At 38.6% G+C, this 26,801-nt stretch overlaps 1 protein-coding gene across 1 annotated transcript in view; it reads right to left on the bottom strand.

Annotated features, from left to right (window-relative positions):
* Positions 1-26,489, bottom strand: part of LOC124619361 (retinal rod rhodopsin-sensitive cGMP 3',5'-cyclic phosphodiesterase subunit delta) — a 37,384-nt gene extending 10,895 nt beyond the window's left edge. The window contains exons 1-5 of the mRNA XM_047145683.1: positions 26,276-26,489; positions 19,728-19,790; positions 19,488-19,623; positions 17,442-17,563; positions 3,552-3,666 (exon numbers count right to left, since the gene is read on the bottom strand). Coding sequence (XP_047001639.1) covers positions 3,585-3,666; positions 17,442-17,563; positions 19,488-19,623; positions 19,728-19,790; positions 26,276-26,382 — 510 coding nt within the window. The 5' untranslated portion in view covers positions 26,383-26,489 and the 3' untranslated portion in view covers positions 3,552-3,584. The remainder of the gene's footprint in view (positions 1-3,551; positions 3,667-17,441; positions 17,564-19,487; positions 19,624-19,727; positions 19,791-26,275) is intronic.
* Between the last annotated feature and the right edge of the window lie 312 nt (positions 26,490-26,801).

The raw sequence follows: 26,801 nt of genomic DNA, 5'->3' as shown, positions 1-26,801 counted from the left end.
ACTCATGAAGTTCTCGAGTGGGAGTTGTTTCCTTATCCACCGTACAGTCCCGACCTGGCACCAAGCGACTTCCACTTATTCCCAGCAATGAAGAAGTGGTTGGCTATGCAGCGTTTTGATGACGATGCACAGCTTCAAGAAGAGGTAACCAAGTGGTTGAAGGCGCAGGCGGCCGAATTTTACGACGAAGGAATTTCCCAGCTCGTCCATCGCTATGATAAGTGCCTTAATTTAAATGGCAACTATATAGAAAAGTAGTCTTTAAGTGTGGCTTTTATCTGTATATAATAAAAAAATTTCCAATACTTTATTTATTTTTAATTCCAAAACGTAATGTACTTTGTGGATAGCCCTCGTACATTACATCCTTTTTAGATTATTTTATCAATGAGAGCATGTGGCTAACTGTTAGTTGTTGCATTACTTCAGACCACTTGCTATATGATAGGATATCTGTACTTGATTGACTTTTTGTCAACTTAAACACAGATAACAAAAGTATATTATTTTAGTGACTCCTCAGCTGCACAACATAAAAGTTTGGTACGGAATGAACTTTTTTGGTGCCAACCATAAGAAACTCCGTTTCATGGGGCTGGTGAACCAAGGGACTGGCTTCTCGTGCAAGCCTATAAAGGCCATCTACACAACTACTGAAACCAAAAGATCTATTCAACTTTTGCAACCAAAATGTACAGCATCATATATATGTATATGCTCCAAAACAAGACATGTAAGAAAGCAAAAGTTTAAAGAAGTAAGATGAGGGGAAAACTGGACAGTATCCAGTGTGAGAGATCATCCTCAATTGGTATCATATGACTTGAGCTTGGTTCGTATCATCAAAGTTCCTAATGACACAATACATTTTGTTGCTGAAGTATGTATTGCAAACATATTAAGACTGAAATTGATGGAGTCGTTACCTGGCTGTTATGTTGCCTGTATGTACAATAATGAATGGTGGGTCAACATCATTATCGACATATCAACGTAACAAAGTGGTGTGCTGAGAAAATTTGTACATGTTCATAGTCATTCATTTTACTGGTCTGAAAGACAGGATGCTTGTCAGGTACAAGAACACCACCCCATTTCCACGCCATCTTTTCTTTCAACATCAACATCATCATTTGGTTGATAGCGTCAATTTCAGAAAACAAACTGCAGAATGTCATTGAAAAAGTTTGGAAAATGTAAACTGTAACACTGAGAAGTTTAAAATCAATATTACTTTTTGCTTGCCACCTACGTAGGATATGGCTACATATCTGAGAATCGAAGATACGATACTTAGCAAATGACTTTGTAAGCAGACTGGCTTTGGAACATAAATTTGGAAACCAAATTACAGTCTTGGGAACCTGGTTGAAATTGCGCACCACCTCCCCCCCCCCCCCCCCCCCCCCGGCTCTCCCCACATGGCTGGTATTGTGTGACCCCTCCGACAATGAGAGTCGGTTCATGTTTTTGAACTGTTAGTGACAATGTCACCACGGACCAATGCAACATAGTGAGATATTACTTGCCAATTTAAAAACAAAAACCACAGGCAATGAAACCTGGACAACTGTTCGCTGCAATGTAGACTGTTGCTGTGCTACATTCCCTCAAATTTGTCCATCATTTTCAGGTATTGTTAGTTCACATTGGAAAATCAAATACGATTTTCCGGATGCTTGAAAATATTATCTTTCAAACTGCGATCACTTTGAAATCAATTGTTGAAAATATATTTTCTAAAAGGAAATTGAATGTGATCTATTTTTGTAATTTTTACGAAAATCATGTTTGAACTGATTTTGAAGGAATTTCGAAAGCAGTAAGTGAATGATATGTTACAATGGAAAATTTTATGTTGCAAAATTGTTGTTTCCAAAGTTTCATGATTATCATGCCTTTAATCAATGGATATAAGAAGCCAAAGTTAAAACTTTTATTCACAGTGTGACTTTTCTGGCTACTTTGTCTCAATGTTTTTAGCAGTGTTAACCCACATTGGAAATTAAACCCACTGTTCTGAGGGGGAGTGGGCTGTTGTTTCAAAAGAGACTGGTTTTGAAGCTTTAATAGAAAACAGTATTTGTAAAATAAGTGTTAATTATAGGCTTTTTTTTAGCTTTTCACAAACATCATCAACTTTCTGATGAATTTGTCTGTTACTGGAAAGTAGTATGTGAATGAAATCTTGTATTCTTGTTCTTGTACTTCCAAGCTACTGCATATTAAATTCCGCATTCAGAACATGTTTATTGTATGACATATAAGAGTCTGAAGTTCATATTTTTTGTTCTGTAATTTTCATTCCCAAATTTGATTCAAATTATCTAGTATTGTCATCCCATGTTGTATAATCAATTACACTTTGTTTGCAGTTCAAACCATAGTTTTTCTAATGAGCCCAGTTTGGAGAGTGTTATGGAACACAGTCTTTTTGCAAAATCAGCTCAAAAATACCGCATTTTCTACTTCCTTAAAAGATCTTCAACTTTGCATTTAATGTATTCAGAGTTGGGACGTGATACTTAATAGAACTTTATATTTGAGAACCTTGTCTTGTCAGGTTTCTACATGCCAAGTTTCACATTCTTCATACCTTTACACCGTGAGATAAAAAGAGAAACTTTAAAATTCTTTCTGGTGCTGATTTTTTCTGGTATTTTGCCTAAAATTTTCTGGCTGAATTTCGTTTGGAAAATCCTTTTCATTATTGTTGTTAATAGAACACATAAAGTTGTACTAGGTGGCAAAATTTTATTTCTTTCAACAAAACATTGCACGAGATGTAACAGCTCAAGAACATAAATTCACGCTCGCTCTGTGGAAAGTTACACACAGAATCAAACAATTGCCTGTATCTCAGTCAGTACTGCTTTGGTGAATGTTAAAGTTTGCCAACATTCATTGGGGCATTTGTGAATAAAATTTCAACAAAATCTGAGATGAATGAGCAGGGAGGCCTAGGTGAGTTGATGTGGAATGACCACCAAGCATAGCTTAGCACTGACTACAAAAATGTGTGTCTTAGAAGCAGCTGCTTGGCTATTGTACCCCATTCTTTTTTAACTCCCTAGACACTGTCACTGAGATAGCTGCACTGCTGGCAGCACTTGGGAACTCACAGCTGATTTGTTCCACTGATTTCAGGTGATTTTTTACAAACACCCTCTGCAATGCTCAATGGTCCCTGTTGTCAGTACATGACGTCTGTCTGACCTTGGTTTAGTTGTAGCTTATCATTCATTTTTGATTTCACAATCATTTCACTAACTGTTGACTTTGGCAGCTTCAGATGGGTTTGAAATGTTCCCAGTGGGTTTGTTACTCAGGTGATATCAATTGCCAAGTCCTTGTTTAAAGTCACTGCACTCTCCTGACCAACCAATTCTGCTCTTACTACTTCCCTGCATGGTGCATTAGCCTCTCGTGACGTCTGCTGGTGAACTCTGTGTTACATTTTAGGGCATCACAATGTTTTGTGTCCATTGTAACAGTATATAGTGCATAATTTACCACATAAATATTTTGTATAATAATTAATGCCAACTTACCTCACACTTTGTAATATCACGATGTACAACGTTTCATACATAGTACAGGCGAACTTTTGAAGTTGACACAAGCATATCATCATCAAAGAACTTCGTTTCAATGACCACGTTGCCACTGAAAGAGAAATTTATAGTGGATTTACAAACACAATACAATCACTATTTCTCTCTCTCTCTCTCTCTCTCTCTCTCTCTCTCTCTCTCTCTCTCTCTCACACACACACACACACACACACACACACACACACACACACACACACACAAACAGAAATTTTAGGTGGAACAGAAACAATGGAATAGGTAAAAGACCACAACTCACAATGTAGGTATGGGTAAATAAGGTTAACTCTTCTGGGGTTTTCTCGATGCAGTTGATTAATATTGTGGTTCTGGGTGTTCTGTTGACTTGTTTTCTTCATTTAATGCATAGGGAGAGGACAGCTGGATTAGTCATCGAAATATCGTGCATAAAATGGAAACAACATCTCGGCAGAACACATGGAAGCACACTATTATGGTTAAGACTGCTGCTCAGCTAATAAGCTTACTCTTGTCTACGAGGTGTGGATACAAACACATGCAGATACATTCTCAGAGTGCTATGGCCTGATTTTAGAGAGTTACTGCCTTCAATGGGGTAACCTGAATGACAACAGACATGGTGTGGGGAAAAAAGGGGTAGAATTTACAATTTTCCTTATAATACCAGTAATATAATATACAGTACTGAATAATTACTTAATTAAGCAATTAATATTTTTCCTTCAAAAGTAACAAACTTTTAAGAGTAACAGTCCTAAGTATTTGCCCTCTCCTGCTAAAATTTTCAGGTTGTCATTTATGAATTCTTCTCTGAATAGTAACATTTCTGCACTAGTTTCTCATATATGATTTTTTTCAGTGTTTTTAAATTTATGCTGAGCAGTTCTCTTCCTTTCACTTTGTGGAGGCCATGAGCAAATGCTAGGGAGAGGGAAACAAGACATGTTAAGTGGATGGGCCATTATTTCACATTTGCCAAGTATTTTAGACCTTTGTGACATACGCTAAGTGACTTTTACCCAATGCAAAGAGCATAGTGCTGAAGGAAACAAAAAGTTGGAAACAGGATACCTAAAGAGTATGGCTATGGACTAACAGTACAGATACGAATTCCTAACAATGATATGCTGGCAACCAATAACAGATGATGACAGCTAATTCTTAAATATGTTTGGCATCAGCTGACACCACTATACCTTCTGATGCTAGTCTGCCCTCATGTAAGTGTAATTGGTGAACAATGATTGTGTTGTGGATCTCGAAGAGTGTGAATGTCGGTACTGAATCTAGCTGCCCTCTGCTGAAAGCTAGCATGACACATCTCACTTGTTGGAACTGGGGACAATCTTCCTGCAAGGCTCATACTTGTAAAATGGAAGGAGGTGCCTGATGATGACAGTTCCATTAGTTAGGTGGTGATGCAGCCTCTCACAGCAACAGTTAGACTGGACAGGATGTGCAAAGTGGACATATTACGCTGGTATGCTCGGTGGGATGAGAGGACGGGGGAGGGAGGGGGGGTGTCTATTTCCACATGCAGAGGTGCCTTAGCAGAAGCTACTGAATTACATAGTAAGTTGTGATCCAAGTAGGCACCAATAATATCTGTTGTTCGGATCCAGAGGTCATCTTCCATTTCTTTCAGCAGCTGGCTGAACATTAAAAATTGCTACCCTCTTTTATAAGGCGAAAGTTCAGCTGGTGATTTGTAACATAGTATCTAGGACTGACTATGGTAGATCTGTGTGAACGGCTTGAACCAGAAGATCCATAAAGTCTGCTACAATCTCAGATGCAACATTCTTCTTTGCATTATCCGGTGAGAACTGTAGGGTTCCCCTTAATATGTTGGGGATGTTCTACACCCAGGAAGTAACTAATTCTGTAGCAAAGAACATGTAGTGTCCATATAAGGAGTTTCTTATGTTTAGAACAATCTCTGGCATAGGAATGTGATGACACCATTGTTCAGTGGGAAACGGCTGCAATCAGCCATCCCAGAATTGGGGGAAAACCACAACCAAGTGGGTAAGGAGGAAATACCTTGCACAAACACTGACTACCTGGGATATGACAGCTAATTTGGCCACGGGAAAGGTGACACAACCAACCACTCTACATTTAACTACACCTACATCTACTTTTATACTCTGCAAATCACCGTGAGATGCATGGCACAGGGTATGTCCTATTGTGCCGGTTATTAGGGTTTCTTCCTGTTGCGTGCACATATGGAGCACAGGAAGAACAATTGTTTGAATGCTGCTGTGCATGCAGTAATTATTCTAATCTTAACCTCACAATCCCTATGTGAGCGATACAGAGGGTTGTAGTAGATCCCTCGAGTAATTATTTACATCCGGTTCTTGGAACTTTGTTAATAGACTTTCTCGGAACAGTTCATGTCTATCTCCAAGAGTATGCCGGTTCAGCTCCTTCAGTCTCTCTGTGACACTCTCCCACGGATTAAACACACCAGTGACCATTTGTGCTGCTCTTCTCTTGTTCAACATCCCCTGTTAGTCCAATCTGGTATGGGTCTGACGCGTTCGAGCAATATTTTAGAACCAGTTGCACAAGTGATTTGTAAGCAATCTACTTTGTAGACTGATGGCACTTCCCCAGTATTCTACCAATAAACTGAAGTCTACCACCTGCTTTACCCACAACTGAAAACTGAACCTATGTCATCATTCCATTTCATATCCCTACGAAGTGTTACACCCAGGAATTTGTATGAGTTGGCCGATTCCAACAGTGACTCACTGATATTATAGTAATAGGATGCTACGTTTTCTCATTTTGTGAAGTGCAAAATTTTACATTTCTCAACACTTACAGCAAGTTGGCAATCTCTGCACCATGTTGAAATCTTATCAAGATCTGACTGAATACTCACACAGCTTCTTTCAGACAGTACTTCATTATAGATAACTGCATCATCTGCAAAAAGCCTGACTTTGCAAGGTCATTAATAAACAGCGTGGCTCCCAACACACTTCCCTGGGGCACATCCGAAGTTACTTCTACATCTGATGAAGACTCTCCATCCAAGATAACATTTTGTGTGCCCCCTATCAAAAAGTCCTCAGTCCACTGACAAATTTCACTTGACACTCCATGTGATCGTACTTTTGACATAGGTGTGGTGTTGAGCCAAATGCTTTTAGGAAATCAAGAAATACTGCTTCTAACTGACTGCCTTGATCCAAAGCTTCCACACATGTCATGTGAGGAAAGTGCAAGTTGGGTTTCACACAATCAACGTTTTTGAAATACATGCTGGTTGGCACTGAGGACGTCATTCTGTTCAAGATACCTCATTCTGTTTGAGCTCAGAATATGTTCTAAGATTCTACAACAAATTGACGTCAAGGACACTGGACAGCAGTTTTGTGGATCACTTCTACTACCCATCTTGCAGACTGGTGCGACCTGTGCCTTTTTCCAATAACTGGACACAGTTTTTTGTGTGAGGGATCTACGGCAGATAAAGTGAGAAAAGGGGCTAACTCAGTCACAAATTCAGTATAGAGTCTAACAGGGATGCCATAGGGGCCAGGAGCTCTGTTCAGTTTTAACAATTTCACCTGTTTCTCTACAGCACTGACACTAATACTTATTTCATTCATCTTTTCAGTGGTATGAGGAATAAATTGCAGCAATTCTCCTGGGTTTTCCTTTGTAAAGGAACATTTGAAAATGGAGTTAAGCTATCAGTTTTGGCTTTTCTACTCTCAGTTTCATTTCCTGTCTCATTCACTAGGGACTGGACACTAATAACTTTGCTGCCACTAACAGCTTTTACATATAACCAGAATTTCTTTGGGTTCTATGAAAGATCACTCGACAATATTCTGCGATGGTAGTAACTAAAGGCATCAAGCATTGCTCTCAACAGCCAAACACATTTTATTCAGCACCTCTCTATCTATAGCCCCATGCTTTGTGTTACAGTGTTACACCTACTATGCAGTAATCTCTGTATACCATCGAGTTTCTATCCCATCATGAACTGTTCCACTGGGTTACTATCTATCCAGTGCATGGTCAACTACCCTTTTAAACTTGAAACACAGTTCCTCTACATGCTCCTGCCCTGTGCCGAAAGTTTCAAGTTCTTCCTTGATATATGACACTACTAATTTTTTTATCTAGTTTATTGTACATAATTATATAGCCTTCTGCTTGTTTTACTTGCCCTTCGTACTTCCTGCACAAAATGCCACGGTCACTAGATGCGCAGTCAGCAGGGCATGTGTGGGGAGAATGGCAACGGTGGGGGGCATGGGCAGGCGCTGTAGGCGAAATGCCGAGTGCTGGAGGGTAAAGGGCCGCTCTAACCTGAAGCTTAAACTCACATTTTTTGCAAATATTAAGTGGAGCCTCTCCATGCCCACACTTGCATTGTGACCATTCAAAAACATGTATCACCGTGATTTGATTAACATCAAAAAGAATTCTGCTGAAAATGCTGCAATTTACTTTCGCTTGCCTTGTTACCCATTTGCAATTTTCAGAGAAGCATCATGAGTGGCAAATTTTGAGTAAAACTTACACATTTCTCTGACTGCCATGTTAAAATTTGCAGACACAAATGCGAGAGAATTCTGAAACAATGGGTAAATAAGTTTATTAAGTGAGGAACTGTGGAAAAATAAGCATACTAAAAAAGCACATCCTCAGTACAAAATAAACATACATTGTCTCCACTTATGTTGTTCCAAAACCCATAGCATTTCTCGCTTTACCAGCAATCAATGGCCCCTAAAAATTACATTCTTTCATCAAAAAATGTGGTAGACAATGCAGTTTTGCACAATAACCATATATTAAAATATTCTCCTATTTGTGTGCTACCATTTCCCAAAATCTCATTTCGATATCTCAAACAGTTTATGAAATTTGAGGAATGTTGTGGATCTTTCATTCTGGATTCATCGCTGGTGTGGGGCGATTGTAAATGAGCGCGTTACATCCAACCAATTTTCTCAAGATTGGCAACAGATAGAGACCTCCAACCAAGTCTAAAGAAAAATTCAGTATGTTAGCTAAATTTCATACACAGCAACTTATTATGTAATTTGCACCAAAAGCAAAATCATAGTTACCTCCACTTTTCACTGCAAACTTTTTCGAATTTCATGCAGTGTGTTAATTCCAAGTAAATATCACAATAACTATGACCAGTAACAAAATTATGGACATATCATCAAAAACCTGACACTCAAAACGTAAAGCTGTAAGTAACGCAAAAATGAATTTTTTGTACCTAACAGTTTCTGTAAATCTATTTGAGAAAGATTGCAGGGCATGCACCACGATTCCATCTTCGCCAGCCGGACAAAGGTGGTAAACAGTTGTTGGCCTCCCCTTCCGAACAAATGAATGAACTCGTCCTGTGCTTTGGATGAAAACTGGTCAATGCACACTGGCCACCTTATCCTGTATGAACTATACTTTGGTAATCATTGTTGCCACAACAGCATCATGGTCACCGGTACCAGTTTCATCGTGGACATCCTATTTGTTGCCATTAGATCCAATGGGCTAATCAGCCATGAGGAGGTAAAAGTGATTCACACAAATAGCAGTAGTCTTGGACTCGACAGATCTGTATGACAATTACTGGTGTGGAAATGGAAAACGAGATTTGGAACCTAGAATATAAAGACAATTGTTGATAAAAAAATAAAACAGACTTAGAAAATGAACGACCATAAATCAGATATTCTTGGACTAAGTGAGATGAAGAGGAAAGTTAGTAGTACAAGAATAATGCACAAGCAGTACATTTTAAGGTATGCTGGGGTTATAATGTATAGGCAAGCAAAACAGGAAGTACTAAAAATTACCAGTGAGCAGCTTGAAACGAAAGTATGTGGTTGGGAACTAGTAAACTCAAGAACAATAGTTGTTAATTTGGACTCAGAAATCAAAGTGTCCTATATTCAAGAGTAGACAGCAATTGAAGATTCCAATATATTAGATAAAGATGAACCATGGACATTGCCATTGGTAGGGAGGCTTGCAGGCCTCAGGGATACAGATAGCCGTACCGTAGGTGTGACCACAATGGAGGGGTATCTGCTGAGAGGTCAGACAAACATGTGGTTCATGAAGAGGGGCAGCAGCCTTTTCAGTAGTTGCAGGGGCAACAGGCTGGATGATTGACTGATGTGGCCTTATAATACAACCAAAACGGCCTTGCTGTGATAGTACTGCGAACAGCTGAAAGCAAGATAAAACTACAGCCGTAATTCTTCCTGACAGCATGCAGCTCTATTGTATGGTAAATGATGATGGCATCCTCTTGAGTAAAATATTTCAGCGGTAAAATAGTCCCCCATTCGGATCTCCGGGCAGGGACTACTCAGAAGACGTCATTATCAGGAGAAAGAAAACTGGCATTCTATGGATCGGAGCATGGAATGTCAGATCCCTTAATCGGGCAGGTAGGTTAGAAAATTTAAAAAGGGAAATGGACAAGTTAAACTTAGATACAGTGGGAATGTGTGAAGTTTGGTGGCAGGAGGATCAAGACTTCTGGTCAGATGAATACAGGGTTATAAATACAAAATCAAATAGGGGTAGTGCAGGAGTAGGTTAAGTAATGAATAAAAAAATAGGAGTGCTCTTAAGCTACTATGAACAGCATAGTGAATGCATTATTGTAGCCAAGATAGACACGAAGCCCATGCCTACCACAGTAGTATAAGTTTATATACCGACTAGCTTCGCAGATGATGAAGAGATAGAAGAAATGTACGATGCGGTAAAAGAAATTATTCAGATAGTGAAGGGAGATGAAAATTTAATAATCATGGGGGACTGGAATTCGGTAGTAGGAAAAGGAAGAGAAGGAAAAGTAGTAGGTGAATATGGAATGGGGGTAAGGAACGAAAGAGGAAGCCGCCTGGCAGAATTTTGCACAGAGCATAACTTAATCATAGCTAATACTTTGTTTAAGAATCATGAAAGAAGGCTGTATATGTGGAAGAGGCCTGGAGACACTGGAAGGTTTCAGATAGATTATACAATGGTTAGACAGAGATTTAGGAACCAGGTTTTAAAAAGTAAGACATTTCCAGGAGCAGATGTGGACTCTGACCACAATTTATTGGTTATGAACTGTAGATTAACACTGAAGAAACTGCAAAAAGGTGGGAATTTAAGGAGATGGGACCTGGATAAACTGAAAGAATCAGAGGTTGTAGAGAGTTTCAGAGAGAGCATTATGGAACGATTGACAAGAATGGGGAGAAGAAATACAGTAGAAGAAGAATGGGTAGCTTTGAGAGATGAAATAGTGAAGGCAGCAGAGGATCAAGTAGGTAAAAAATTGAGGGCTAGTAGAAATCATTGGGTAACAGAAGATATATTAAATTTCATTGATGAACCGAGAAAATATAAAAACGCAGTAAATGAACAAGGCAAAAAGGAATAAAAATGTCTCAAAAACGAGACTGACAGGAAGTGCAAAATGGCTAAGCAGGGATGGTTAGAGGACAAATGTAAGGATGTAGAGGCATGTATCACTAAGGCTAGGATAGATACTGCCTACAGGAAAATTAAAGAGACCTTTAGAGAAAAGAGAACCACCTGTCTGAATACCAAGTGCTCAGATGGAAAACCAGTTCCAAGCAAAGAAGGGAAAGCAGAAAGGTGGAAGGAGTATATAGAGGGTCTATAAAATGGCAATGTACTTGAGGGCCATATTAAGGAAATGTAAGAGGACGTAGATGAAGATGAAATGGAAGATACGATACAGCGTGAAGAATTTGGCAGAGCACTGGAAGACCTCAGTCGAAGCAAGGCCCCGGGAGTAGACAACATTCCATCAGAACTACTACTGATAACCTTGGGAGAGCCAGCCATGACAAAACTCTACCATCTGGTGAGCAAGATGTATGAGACAGGTGAAATACCCTCAGACTTCAAGAAGAATATAATAATTCTAATCCCAAAAAAAGTGGGTGTTGACAGGTGTGAAAATTACCAAACTATCAGTTTAATAAATCAAGGCTGCAAAATACTAACATGAATACTTTACAGACGAATGGAAAAACTGGTAGAAGCGTCCTCAGGGAAGATCAGCCTGAATTCTGTAGAAATGTTGGAACACACGAGGAAATACTGACCCTACAACTTATCTTAGAAGATAGATTCAGGAAAGGCAAACCTACGTTTCCAGCATTTGTTGACTCAGAGAAAGCTATTGACAATCTTGGATGGAATACTCTCTTTCAAATTCTGAAGGTGGTAGAAATCAAATACAGGGAGTGAAAGGCTATTTACAATTTGTACAGAAACCAGATGGCTGTTATACGAGTCAAGGGGCATGAGAGGGAAGCAGTGGTTGGGAACAGACAAACAGGGTTGAAGCCTATCCCCGATGTTATTCAATCTCTATCTTGAGCAAGCAGTAAAGGAAACAAAAGTAAAATTTGGAGTAGGAATTAAAATCCATGGTGAAGAAATAAAACTTTGAGGTTTGCTGACGACATTGTAATTCTGTCAGACACAGCAAAGGACCTGGAAGAGTAGTTGAATGGAATGGACAGTGTCTTGAAAGAAGGATATAAGATGAACATCAACAAAAGCAAAACGAGGATAATGGAATGTAATCGAATTAAATCAGGTGATGCTGAGGGAATTAGATTACAAAATGAGACACTTAAAGTAGTAGATGAGTTTTGCTATTTCGGCAGCAAAATAACTGATGATGGTCAAAGTAGAGAGGATATAAAATGTAGACTGGCAATGGCAAGGAAATTGTTTCTGAAGAAGAGAAGGTTATTGACATCAAGTATAGATTTAAGTGTCAGGAAGTCTTTTCTGAAAGTATTTGTGTGGAGTGCAGCTATCTATGGAAGTGAAACATGAACGATAAATAGTTTAGATAAGAAGAGAATAGAAGCTTTCAAAATGTGGTGCTGTAAAAGAATGCTGAAGATTAGATGGATAGATCACATAACTAATGAGGAGGTACTGAATAGAAGTGGTGAGAAGAGGAATTTGTGGCACAACTTGACCAGAAGAAGGGATAGGTTGGTAGGGCATGTTCTGAGGCATCAAGTATTGGAGGGAAGTGTGGAGGGTAAAAATCTTGGAGGGAGACCTAGTGATCAATACACTAAGCAGATTCACAAGGATGTGGGCTGCAGCAGTTACTCATTGATGAAGAGGCTTGCACACGATAGAGTAGCATTGAGAGCTGCATCAAACCAGTCTCTGGAATGACGACCACAACAACAACAACAGATAAAGATGAATTCTATGCACAACTACAATGAGTTGTGGACAAAGAGATTGGCAGAGGACACCACATACTAACAGGAGACTTCAGTGGTAGAATGGGTCAGGACAAAATAATAGCACATGGGAGCAAGAGCACTTGTGGTGGTGCAGAGAAAACTCGAAACAATAGTCACAGGTGTATAATAGAATTCTGCTAGGAAAACGAACTGTTACCAAGATACTCCTTTTCCCCCACAAACAAGTACATAGCATTACCCACAAAGCTGAAAGCAGAAATGCTAAAAACATTACTGATTACTTTATATGTCCCCAAAATTAAAATTGATTAAACTGAAGGCATTTCAGAAGGAAGAGAGGACGACTTAGTATGCAGAATTGTTGACAAGGCTGCAAAGTAGAACTAATGTGGATGAGGTTATTAGTATCACATGGATCAAACTGTAGTCGGTACTAGTACAGTCAGCAAAAAATAATTATAAAAAGGGAGACAGGGATAATGTTGACAATTATAGACCTATTTCTATGCCATCGGTGTTTGCTAAAGTTATCGAGAGGGTTGTATATACAAGGTTACTGCAGCATTTAAATTCACATAATTTGCTGTCAAATGTACAGTTTGGTTTTAGAAATGGCTTAACAACTGAAAATGCTATAGTCTCTTTTCTCTGTGAGGTTTTGGATGGATTAAATAAAAGGTTGCGAACGTTAGGTGTTTTCTTTGATTTAACGAAGGCTTTTGACTGTGTTGACCACAAAATATTACTGCAGAAGTTGGAACATTATGGAGTAAGGGGAGTAGCTTACAATTGGTTCGCCTCCTACTTTAAGAACAGAAAGCAAAAGGTAATCCTCCGCAATATTGAGAGTGGTAATGATGTTCAGTCCCAATGGGGCACTGTTAAATGGGGCGTTCCCCAAGGGTTGGTGCTGGGGCCACTGCTGTTTCTTATTTATGTAAATGATATGCCTTCTAGTATTACAGGTGATTCAAAAATATTTCTGTTTGCTGATGACACCACCTTGGTAGTGAAGGATCTTGTGTGTAATATTGAAACATTATCAAATAATGTAGTTCATGATATAAGTTCGTGGCTTGTGGAAAATAATCTGATGCTAAATCACAGTAAGACTCAGTTTTTACAGTTTCTAACCCATAATTCAACAAGAACTGACATTTTAATCAGACAGAATGGGCATGTTATAAGCGAGACAGAACAGTTCAAGTTCCTAGGCGTACGGATAGATAGTAAGCTGTTGTGGAAAGCCCATGTTCAGGATCTTGTTCAGAAACTAAATGCCGCTTTATTTACCATTAGAACAGTATCTGAAATAAGTGACATTCCAACACGAAAAGTAGTATACTTCGCATATTTTCATACGCTTATGTCATATGGTATTATTTTTTGGGGTAATTCTTCTGATTCAAAAAGGGTATTTTTGGCTCAAAAACGGGCTGTTCGAGCTATGTATGGTGTAAGTTCGAAAACCTCTTGTCGACCCCTATTCAATAGTCTGGGAATTTTGACATTGCCCTCACAGTATGTATTTTCTTTAATGTCGTTTGTTGTTAGCAATATTAGCTTATTCCCAAGAGTTAGCAGCTTTCACTCAGTTAATACTAGGCAGAAATCAAATCTGCATGTGGAATGCACTTCCTTGACTCTTGTGCAGAAAGGAGTGCAGTATTCTGCTGCATCCATTTTCAATAAGCTACCACAAGAACTCAAAAATCTTAGCAGTAGCCCAAACACTTTTAAGTCTAAACTGAAGAGTTTCCTCATGGCTCACTCCTTCTATTCTGTCGAGGAGCTCCTGGAAGAGCTAAAAAATTAAGCAAATTCCAGTGTTACATTCTTGATTTTCTTTATTTAAACTAACGACTTGTCGCCTGAATATGTTTCTTATATTTCATTTTACCTGTTTCTACAATCGTGTTATAATTTCATGTATTGACTCGTTCCATGACCATGGAGACTTCTCCTAAATGTGGTCCCACGGAACAATTAATAAATAAATAAAATAAAAAAAGACGTATGTAGGAAGAAAAGAATAAGTTGATGGAGTGAGGATGTGAAGCAGGTGGTGAAGTAATATGAAGGAATGTTGGAAAAGATATATTGCATCTCATATGGGAAACAACAGGCTAGAGTGTAGGGTAAGAAGTAATGAAGGGAAATGCATGGTGAAGGAATCTAAAAAGAAATCTTCGGAGGAATTTGGAAACATAGTTGAGGGCAGAGCAAGGGGGAACAACACAAACAGCTTCTGGAAAACCGCAAAACCACTAAGAGGGAAATACAAGAAGCGAACAAAGACAATTAGGAATGGGATAAGTTAGTGTCAGAGAAAGCAGCAGTGCTCGAGGTGTGGAGAAGACACTATAAAGAAAAGTTTAAAAAAAGAGAAAAAAAGACTGAGGGAACACAAAAAAAATGGCTCTGAGCACTATGCGACTTAACATCTGAGGTCATCAGTCCCCTAGAACTTAGAACTACTTAAACCTAACTAACCTAAGAACAGCACACACATCCATGCCCGAGTATTCGAACCTGTGACCGTAGCGGTCGCGCGGTTCCAGACTGAAGCGCCTAGAACCACTCGGCCACACCGGCCGGCTGAGGGAATACAAGAAGAAGGAATTATCATTGGTCAATATGAAATTATGCAAGATAAATTTCATAAATTCTTTCTGACAAGCAAAAGCTGTATGAAGTTAACACGGACATAAGGGTAGCTATGCAAGAAGTGTTCAGTAACATCATAAGAGAGGTCGTATCTCCAGATTGTCAAAGAACACTAAATAGTTTTGGTGCTGTGTAAAATCCATCAGTGAAATAAAGTGATGTGTTCACATGCTCACTGATCACAATGTTAGTGAAGGTAATAAAATACTAAATTCTGTTTTCCAAAATAAAGCAGAGCAGAATGCAGTTTCTGCTCTGGCCATCACACAGACAGGAAAATGACTTACATACAAATAAGCGATAACTGAACGGGAAATCAGCTAACATTTATCTTTAAGAGAAGTCCATTGGACTGGATGCCTGTTAAATTCTGTGCTGAATATACAGAACAACTGCCCCTGCTTAAAGCAATAATTTACTGCAGGTCACAGAGAAATTGTACAAAACAAAAAGGACTTGTGCACTATAGAGGGCCTTACTCACAATATTTCTGAGAGACCATGTTCAAAGACGAGCCCAAAAACTCGCTGACTCCTCCAAAAAGTCCCATGTAATGAGCAAGGCATGGAGAAAAGTTAGAGAAATTTGGAATTATGTAAAAAGGTGTCCGTATTTCTTCCTGTGTACCATTCAGAATGCGATAGGAAGAATGGGATAATTCTGGTGCACTGTGCAATCTCAATCACAACCTGCACTGTAGCTCACAGATTACATATCCAGATCTAGATTGTTGGTAAATGTCTCCATTTGTGCTGCAGAGATTAGTACCATTTACTGTTCTAGCTGAGATACGTAGATGTTTGCTATGTGGGCAACTATTCCATTATGAAAGATTCCACGATGCCCTGTTATCCATTACTATGTTAAACCACTGGCTGCTGCTACATAACACACTGATTGCTGCATCATTATTTCCTAGTGAGTAAACCTGCACTAAGTAGCCTGTGGCTAAGGTTCTTCCTGTGCTGGGATTACACCAGTGCCTGCCTCATCCTGTGCTGAATTCTAGAGTGTTTTCTATGATGTCTCCCTCTGTCACTTGAAATTTTGTCACTGCAGAGATGTATATTACTGTAGGTGTAAAAATTAGTTTCTGGCTTGCAGCTTCCCTGTGAAGTTACAGTTGTAATAAAATCTGCAGAGATGTACAGATGGCTTTTTCTTCAGTAGTGTTTGGTACAATTTTCATAGCCAATTCTGAAAGATGGTGTCACTTTCAGATTCTTTGGATTATCAATTAAATCTCTTGTCGAAACAAAAGACTGCCGTGCTAAATCTGCTTAAGTAGATGTTACATGCCTTGGGACTGTTGCTTTTAGAATTTATGGGAGAATTATAGCTAACGTCAACATCAAATAATTTGTCCTCACTGTCGTTCTCTGTGAGTATCTCCACGCTCTCTTTCTCAGTGTGACTACAACAATTTGACATTTTATTTATAGAATACGTACTGAGGAAAACACTGTGTTGCCAATGCTGATGAGCAATAAGACATAAAGGGAAGTTGAATGCAGCAAAACGAAGTCGCAAAGTATCCAAACAAAACTTATCATCCAGAACTGTGTACAGCTACCAAGATACGGAGAGGACATTCTGTTATAGGCTTAAAATCACCAACAGAAAACAGGAACCTCAGTGGTGGAGCATCTATATGATCACTAGTGTTCAGGGGCCCATGCTACTTGCCAGTATAAAACATTCAATAATTATCAAGGAAACGGTTCCTTTTGTGGCATACATCTCATCTACCAATATCGTGACAGAGTTCTTGAGGAGGGAGAGGGCAATTATTGTTCCTCGCATAACATTACTGCTGAAACATAAGACAAAGATTCACTTTTCAAGTCAACAGCTTCGATAAAACCTATGTTACAATATTATAAACACTGATCGCAGCACTCACTTCAGCACGTTAGCAGGCATCATCTGTGACTCAGGAGCTGCTTCAAACATAGACTGCCATGTATTGGTAGAATTCGGGATAACATATCCAAACTCAAAAAACCATTCTTCTAGGCATCGTCCCTGCAATTGACAAATTTATGAAATTAATTGTAGAATATTCAATATGATTTTATTTTCATTCATCTCAAAATTGATTATGATCTGATAATACAATGTGCTCTATATCAACCGCAAAAATTCTGTCAGTAAAAATGGAACCATAACCCCATCTGATAATTCAAAAATATACCTTGCACTATTCACAGCTGGAAAACCTCAGAAACTGTAGCAATAGACCAATCAATAATTAAAGCTAAGCTTTTTTCTCATTAGTTCTGTTGTCTTTCTTGTACACTTCACTGTGATAAATGTACTGCCAGCAGCAAAAAATAGTTTTATCTCAATGAATGCAATATTGATGGTTATTTATTTATACGACACAAGATGAAAGTGAACACAATAGTGAAAAACTGTGGAATGCTAGGTTTATGCCCCCTATAAAATGTACTGAAGAAGACTCATTATGCTATCTATAAGAGCTGCCTGAAATAACACGCTGCCTCATTAGTTAGATATGTGGCGAACATATGATAATTGTATATTTCATGCAAGGAAATTTGAAATTCTCCTTTTGGGAATGGTTTCCTTTGGACTTCTTTCTCAACTTATGGTTTTCTCAAGACCTGTCACCTTATGTTTTGTCCATTCAATAAATTTTTAGTGCAGTAGTATTCTGTAATACCACATACCAAACACTTTTAATTTCTTTATTTGTAATCCCATGATGCACTTTCATACGATATTGTACACAAGATTTATAGTTTCAGCAACTTTTTCCCACATACTCTCTTCATATCTGACAGTAAAAGAGCTTGTTTCATATGTGCCACTTTACCTCTGGTGTCTTCATTTGTTCAGTACCTTCACGTAATATTAATTGCTGCATAAGAGAATACACTACTGTGCCATTTTAAAGTCACTATTCTGTTATCTACCAATCTCGCTTACTTAACATCTTTGTTTTTCTTATCCTTAACTCAATTCAAAGTTCTACTGAATCTGTTCCATTCTTGGCCAAAGGCATATGATCGAATTATTAGTTTCTTTTCCTTTAGCATTTACCAATATTCTCCACTCTGATTTTTGTTACTCTCCATTCTTAAGCACACTAGTTAAACATCATGAGTGAAAAGCATGTCAGCTTTACATATTTCTTAATATTAAAAGCTTTTGTTGGGATCCTACATTTTTATGGATGTCTTAGATTACTGTGGATGAAAAATTATTTTAGATTGTGTGGAAACAAGGCTTCACAGAATGGACTGCCTTGTAGAGTATCAATTCAGGAAATCTTAATCTTGTTAATAGTCTTCAGGGGTTTGCTGCCGGACAGCAAACCCGTGAAGACTATTTACAACACATTCACAGGAAAGCTTGAAGAGTCAATCCTTAATCTTATTGATGAAGTTATCTTTTTCTCTGTTTTTCCATCTGCTTTTACTTGGTAAGTAGATTTTCTCTATTATATCCGACATGTGTATCAGAAAAAAATTAACAAGTTGGGAAACAAGCAATGGAAGTAGTTGTGGATGAAATTCAAGCTTGCACATTTAAATACACCTTGATTTTTTCAGTCATTTCTTGTCCCATAATCTGTATATTTCATAAGTCCCATTTACAAACAACTTATTCCTCCCTTTGGTATTGCCAGCACATGTCCCTACCTTTTATTTATCTTTACACTGCAGCTCAGAAATCCAAGAGTCATGACTGAAATCATCTAATGCTTCTTTACAGTGCAGTTCAGAAACCTGAAAGAGCCGTGATTAAAATCATTTAATTCTTCTGCTGCTTTAGCCCACTTCTGTAACTGACATGGATAGGCTTCTTACTCAGAAGAGTGAACAGTTCTCCCAACTAATATTACTACAGAAGTGCAACTACCTTTGCATGAACAATAAAAAACTGCAACTAGCTCAAGGATATCAAGTGTATTATTTCGGACCTTAAATAGCACTTTCTGTTCTAATCTAAACTTCTCCATTGCTTCCGCAGATGAAAAATTTATTTCTCTTGAGACTGCTCGGCACTTTAGGATCTTCTTTGGAACTCGTGCTTCATGTTCGACATCTGGTACTGATCTGGAACATGATACATACATAATAAATAGAGATTATGCAATGTGAGGTCAAAAGAACCAAGTATATAAACACATAATTGCCAATTTTTGTGAAGGGTAACTTACAAATCTTGATAGCCTTGCCACAGAATTTTTCCAGTGTCAGCATCTCTTAATACCATCCAGTTACTGAATATATTTGTTAAGAATAAACAGGTGAAGGATAGTGACAAGCATTCATGTAATACCAAGTTATCACTGACAACCATTTTCTACAGGTGTGTATTTCTACCATAGGATAACACACACGTAATGTCAAAAACTGTCTGAATTATAACCCATCATTTCCAGGGTTAAAATATACATTTCTTCAGTATCTACCAGTACACTGCAGTGTTGGTAATGTAGCCATATTCAAGAAAATGTTTGGTTTATTACAGGTGAAATACAAAATCTAAAACAACTAGCTGTTACCTGTAGCTCTGTTCACATACCAATAGCTTTGTTATGGTGAGTAAGTAAACTACTGCAAAAGCAATATCAGCTGCCCTCACATCTGCCTGTTTGGGTAAACATAGCTCGTGATGTGCCCTGCCTCCCTCCCTCCCCCCCCCCCCCCCCAACGTCCCAATGCACAATGCAGACAGGTGTGGACAGGAGCACGCATCAATCCATCACGTTACTGAAGTAGCTGTACACTGCACTGTACAAAATGTACATTATGCAACAAATTTCATAGTTTTTAACATGGTTTATGTTCATTCATCTAAAACAATATATTCCATTCCCTACCTCATCCTGTTAGTTGTTTTTCCTTCTTTTTTCTTTCAGTAGCCTATTTAACTGCAAAACACAACAGACAGTTACTTTTGCATTTATGATATTATCATGGAAGTATGGATTAAACATGTTGAGGATTGTATAAGCGCTGATTCATTACGTAGAATCATGTTTTGTAGAACATATCAACCAATAAAGGCACTTTCACAAATATTATAAAGTTCAAAAGTCAAAGAGTAAATATTTTTCCAAAATTCAAATCATATTCTTCAAATCAATGAACATCATGTACTACACACTTTCTAAAGTAGCCCACATTCTTCCACAATGTTCAAGGTATCTCCACATAAAATTTCACTGAAAACAGTTGTACTGAGCAAGTGTCCTTTTTCTTCTTCTGACTGACCAACTAATGGTTGTGTTACATTTTAAGTATTGTGTACCTAACATGTATTTCAGATGGTCACCTGAAAATTGTTTCATGGCTGAAACTATACATTATTGCGAATGTAGTGCTGCGTAAGGCAGCGCAAGATTCTCAATAGTGAAATCGTCCTTCGTCTGTGTTACAAATCTTGTGCAGGGTTCGTCTCCCTTTACCCGGCCTTGAGACTTGGGCTTGACTGTTTTCCTGTCGGGGTTGACTCTCTTAGCGAGAATGCTCAATCTGAAGACAACAAGGACCAGCTTTTTATCTCTCACCAGCTAAAGCCCAAGCGGAATAAACTGTCCATAGGCTATACCACATTTCTCTTCGAAGACAATGTAGTAAGTTTTGCCGGCACAGCTGTTAAGGAATTCCCTTAATCCTGCTAAACAAAAAGAGGCCACAGAAGAGATGGACAGAACAAACTATTCCAACCAATGACAGCCAGTGTGGAGACTGTCATTACACAAAAAAATTGTGGTCACTGTGGACGCTATTGCAACTAAAATAATGTCTTAATTCCATTCATAATAATCAAAGTATTCTGAAAGCCTGAAACCGTGTCATTAACATATAAATCAGAAGACACTGCGGCAGTTACATTTTTTCACACAGAATACACCACTTTTAGGAATTTATTCCCATTTTCAAGTGGAACTATTTACGTTGGTGTCATATGAGTTTCCTGGATGTGTGTTGTTCTGGGATACCAATGACAATGTGTGCACTTGAGAACAGGTTTGTGTTCCTGAAACATGTTGTGCTATGCATGAAAAAATGTAAGTGGTGCAGTGTTTATTTTTTAACTCATTAAAACAATGTCTGTAGCTTTATACAACCTGACAACAGATCCAAATTAACCTGGAAGTGAAGAAATGCTGATCAATACCAGGAATACTCACAGCCCTGTGTGAAATGCATTACCCTTTCAGGTATTAATATATGATATTCAAGGAATGCAAAGGGAAAAATTGTTCACGCTTGTTTCTCAACACTTACAAATCAATTCTACACAAGCTGGCAGTTTATGTACTGCAAATCTCTTCACCACAAAATAATGCAGTGTGTACTACAGCAATTTCATTTTGGTTGGTGATGAAGTGCAGATCTGTTAGAGAAGAAAAGTGTAGCAGAAGTGTTCCACCAGACTACCACCAAATATCATTGACATCCTTCAGCTGTAGAATCTTAGATCACATTCTGAGCTCAACCTCAAAAAGGGTAGCTTAAACAGAATGACTTTTTCCATGTTAACCAGTATAGGTTTCAAAAGCAAGTCATGCAAAACCCAAGTAATACTTTTCTCACATGATGCCGAGAAAGCCACTGATCAAAGCAATCTGGTAGTTGCAGTTTTTCTTGAGTTCTGTACAGCATCCGACTTTGTGCTACACCAATGTTTATTACCAAAAGTATGATCATATGGAGGTAGTGAACAAAATTTGTGACTGGACTGAGGAATTTTGAGAGGGAGGATGCATTATGCTATCTCAGGTGAAGAGTCATCAACACAGGTTGAAGTAACTTAAAGTGTGCCCCTCCTGTTTATTTTTCACATTAATCGCCTGGGAAGCAACAATAATAGTAAGCGCAGATATTTTGGAGACTATGCAATTATCTATTGTGAAGTCTGATTTGAAAAAACGCTGCAACAATATTCAGACAGACCACGAAAATATTTCAAAGTCGTGCAAATGAATGTTCAGAAATCCTATATTTACAATATCAAAGAAGCACAGTTGGAGTCAATCAGGTCAGAAATATCTAGGTGTAGCAATCTGTGGGGAAGTGGAATAGAACGATCATATAGGCTCAATCGTACATAAAGAAAGGGGCAGACTTCGGTTCTTTGACAGAGTACTGGGAAAATGCAGTGAGTCTACAAAGGCTTATGAACCTTTCATGTGACCATACCATAATACCATTCAAGTGAGTGGCACCCATACCAATTAGGACTCCCAGAGAATAGTGGAGCAATAAAACTATGGAAAGCATGAATGCTCGAAGGTTTCAGTTATCCATGGGAAAGCATCATGCTGATACTGAAAAAACTGAACTGGCCAGTCGTTGGAGATGGATGGCAGCTTTCTTACTTACAAAGTTTCTAGACCTCTGTTGCATAATGAATCTCAGACTGTACTACAATCCCCTCCATTCAGATCCAGTAGGCTCTGAAAAGACAAGACTAGACTAACCATAGTGCTCACAGTGGCATTTAAGAAGCCATTCTTCTTCTGCTCTGTATGTCAAAAGAACAGGAGAAACCCTCTATCACACAGTTCACAGAGGAATGGAGAGTATGGTTGTAGGTAGGGAAATTCAAGCCTTAAATACCAACCCAAGCCTGGGGTCTGTAACAAGTTGGAAAATACTGTTATATCGCTTGGGGAAGCATACAACTAGTGCTACCCATGGAAGCTCTGCTTCTTATCAAAGCCATTTATGTATTTGAGTAACAAAATGAAAAGAACACGACTTATGGATTGATTTGAAAATGGATAATGTGCTTCAATGCAGCGTAATTTCCAAGAATGTTCGCCTATTGAAGCTGCGGCCTCCAAACAATAGGTACAGTTGTAAATCGGTCACATGAATGTGGTGGCTGGTGTTATGATAAATTATTTGTGAGTTGCTTGGGAAATCTACATGATTAATGTCTGTATTGAATTGGGATGTCTGTGGTGGTAGACGTTTCTTTGGCCGATTGTCTCATATGGAAATGTCTAATTCCATGCTCATGTAAAGTAGAAAATTGTTTGAATTTTTGTCAAAAATATGGACTCAAACTGGATGACGAAATGGGGGACTGTGTAGACTGCAATGGGACAAAGTCTGTAAGAATTTGTAAGAAGAGCTCTGATAGTGAAATACCTTTTACAACTTCATTGTGGAAACTGTGGTACATGAATGACTATCTGGAAGAACACATGGTTTGACTAGGGCATATTCAAAATTATCGATCCAGAGCAGCATAATTCTTGTATCTTGCTGTATTAGGGACTACATTCTGCAAGCAACAGCATTGGAAACTGACTTATCTACAAATACCGTGTGCGACTTTTTTGGATTGTGCACAGAAGTGTGTTATGTAATAGTGACGAACGAGAGTGTACCAATCGGTGGACCAAATAAAGTTGTTGAATGGACGAGTCACACATAGCAAAGAAGGAAAAACCAGAGAGGATAACCTTCAAAGAATGAAGTCGAATATATTTGGGTATTTGGTGGTATAGAACGAGAGCCCTGGAAGTGTTTTGTGGTAAGAGTGTTCTCCAGAGACAAGGTGACTTTAGTCAGTTTGATAAAGCACTTATACTGCCCGGTAGGAAAGTGATTAAAGACAGCTTTCAATCATACAACACAATGAAAGCACAAAGATTCAACCACGAGTTTGTGAACCATTGTGTAATGTTCATGTCTTCTGATGTTCCCAGTGTGCACACACAGAACATTGAGTGGCTGATGAAATTAGTAAAATTTTCCATTAAAAGAGCAGGTTGTCAGGGAGGAAGAGAACAAATCCACTTGTTTCAGTATATGTATTTCCATAACTTGCGGTTGCAAGGAAAAGTTGATGCATACGACACACTACACATATCTTTGCGTGACATACGCAGAGTCTAACCGAGGTTATGGCCAAAATGGAATGCTTCCTACAGCATATAAATCAAATGGACTTTCTCACGACAACAGGGTCGACAATGATAGTTCAATTAGTTGGTTGCGTGTTACATCGATCAATCGCACAGTACAGTAGCCGTTATGATGTGGAACGTGATGAGTGAGGTAAGTCATTTCCTTTGCAATTACAAGCATTTCAGTCAACACTCTTCTTTTGTTGTTGCTGTAGTGACCACTGTAAACACAGCTCATAACGCCCACCACTAGTAGCGTGATCGATTAGAATTGCAAGTTCGATATCTATCGTTTGGAGCTCACAGCTTTGATAGGCAAACGTTCTTGGAAATTACCCAGTGCAGCAAGAAATCACACACAATCGAAAATTCAAATCAGCACTATATACAGCACACACTATGTTTCATCTCTGACATTTAGTTAAGATATTCACTTCCCCACTGCCATATATGTAAGAAAAGTTCCTTACAGTAAGCAATGCAACTTTGTGAACACATTTTAGAAAAAAAAAAGATAGTACCATTATGACCTGATTTGGATTTTATAAATACTGAGTAGAGTAATGAAGGACAATTAGGGTTTAATACCTCATGGTCATCAGAGATGGAGTACAAGCTCAGAATGTTACAAAGATGGGGAAGGAAATCATTCATGCCCTTTCAAAGGAACAAATCTGGCATTTGCCTGGAAAGATTTAGGGAAATCACGGAAAACTTGGATCTGGCTGGCTGACTGCGGAATTGTTCAATCATCCTCTGAAATGCAAATCCTGTGTGGTAACCACTGTGCCACCTCACTTGGTTTGAGAAGTCCAATGTCCTGCTTTAGACTGTGAAACTTAAGAAATCAGATAGTGCGTTATTCACAACCTCAAAAGAATATTTTATGAATCTTCTCCATCTAGAGACCATGGCTGTTCATGTAAACTGTAAAGTGCTGGCCTTATAATTTTAATCTACATTGTCGTCACTAGCATTCTGTTAGCTACACCATGTAGTTCAAAACTTTTTAGTGGACCAAAATGGATTTCTAAGCTTTATTCTTTAATGGAAATTAAGCAATAAAACCTCATATAAATTATAAGACTTCTTTTTGCTATAAACGTGCAAATTCCAGCCTTGAATACACAGGTAAATGATTAATACAGTGTATTCTTTGTCCACAAGTCTCACACATCAGTATAGCAGTACTGATAGCCACCGTTATAACACTGAGTATTGCTTCTAGTGGAGAGGAGTAGTTAGTTGACAGGCGTAACTTTTTTCCTTTGACAAGGGCCCTCAGAGAATGATCTAAAAACAGCTACGGCGTGATTTTAGGCCACCCAGATATCTTGTTTGTGGTGACAGACTAATCTGTAGCATGGTCCGATGTCAAGGTTAGGTGGCAACATCATAATCTGGTTGAGAGTTGGCGAAGGCAACGAAATGGACGAATGTGGATACCAAATACAGGCTGTGGTAACAGACTGACCTGTAGCGTAGCCTAATGTCTCCGTTCGCGCCACATTTAACGCAACTTTAGTCATAAAAACTAAAAACTGCAAGGTAAATTCAAAAACGTATGTTGGATTATGGGCAAGCCGCCAGCGAGTACTTTGATGCTTCTTATTCACATTTATTGTAAATAAACAATGAAGAATGGAAAGGTGGGTCCGCTATGTGATACTCGACCCCCCCTGAAATAACACACAGAAAACACTTTCTGTTACAGTTTTCCGTTATGTGTAACAACCGACTTTCCTGCAAGGGCAGACATATTATAAACATGCAGACGAAGCAACAAAAGCAGCAAAAGATGCATCTGTGGCACGGAACACTTGAAAGGATACACCTGGAACCCTTTCATAATCTCTTCACCCCTATGCGGTGCCTTGGTGAGTTCTGAATCCTCCGACTCTACTGTCGTTTCTGTTGCTGATTCTGTGCTGTCCTCCATAATCGAACATTGAACTCACAACACAACTACAAACACAATTATAAGCCTGCAACGGGCTACATCCATAAACAACCACAGCAGGTAGCAGAACACACACTGACACAAAGAAAAACGTCTTCGAAGATATTACTACATAGGTGGACACGCATGCGCAAGCGCATGCGCGTGTTGAGAATTCATAGCGAAACTTGCTGGAAACGAAGTAGTAGTAGTAGTAGTAGCTTTATTCATCCGTAGATCTCTTTTTGCAAGGATATAGGACATGTCAAAGTATTTACAAGTTTAGATCAATTAAAAATTAGCTAATTCGTATACACGTATATTTACAGACTTCTAGTTAGAGACAATCATTAGATTTACTCCTTGCGTACAATACTATTTCTACAAATAACTTATTAAATAACGTAATGCCACACTGT

Source organism: Schistocerca americana, chromosome 6, assembly GCF_021461395.2.
Source record: "Schistocerca americana isolate TAMUIC-IGC-003095 chromosome 6, iqSchAmer2.1, whole genome shotgun sequence".
In the NCBI taxonomy this organism is placed as follows: domain Eukaryota; kingdom Metazoa; phylum Arthropoda; class Insecta; order Orthoptera; family Acrididae; genus Schistocerca; species Schistocerca americana.
The sequence above is the reverse complement of the archived record's forward strand: the minus strand, read 5'-3'. Positions and strand labels throughout refer to the sequence as shown.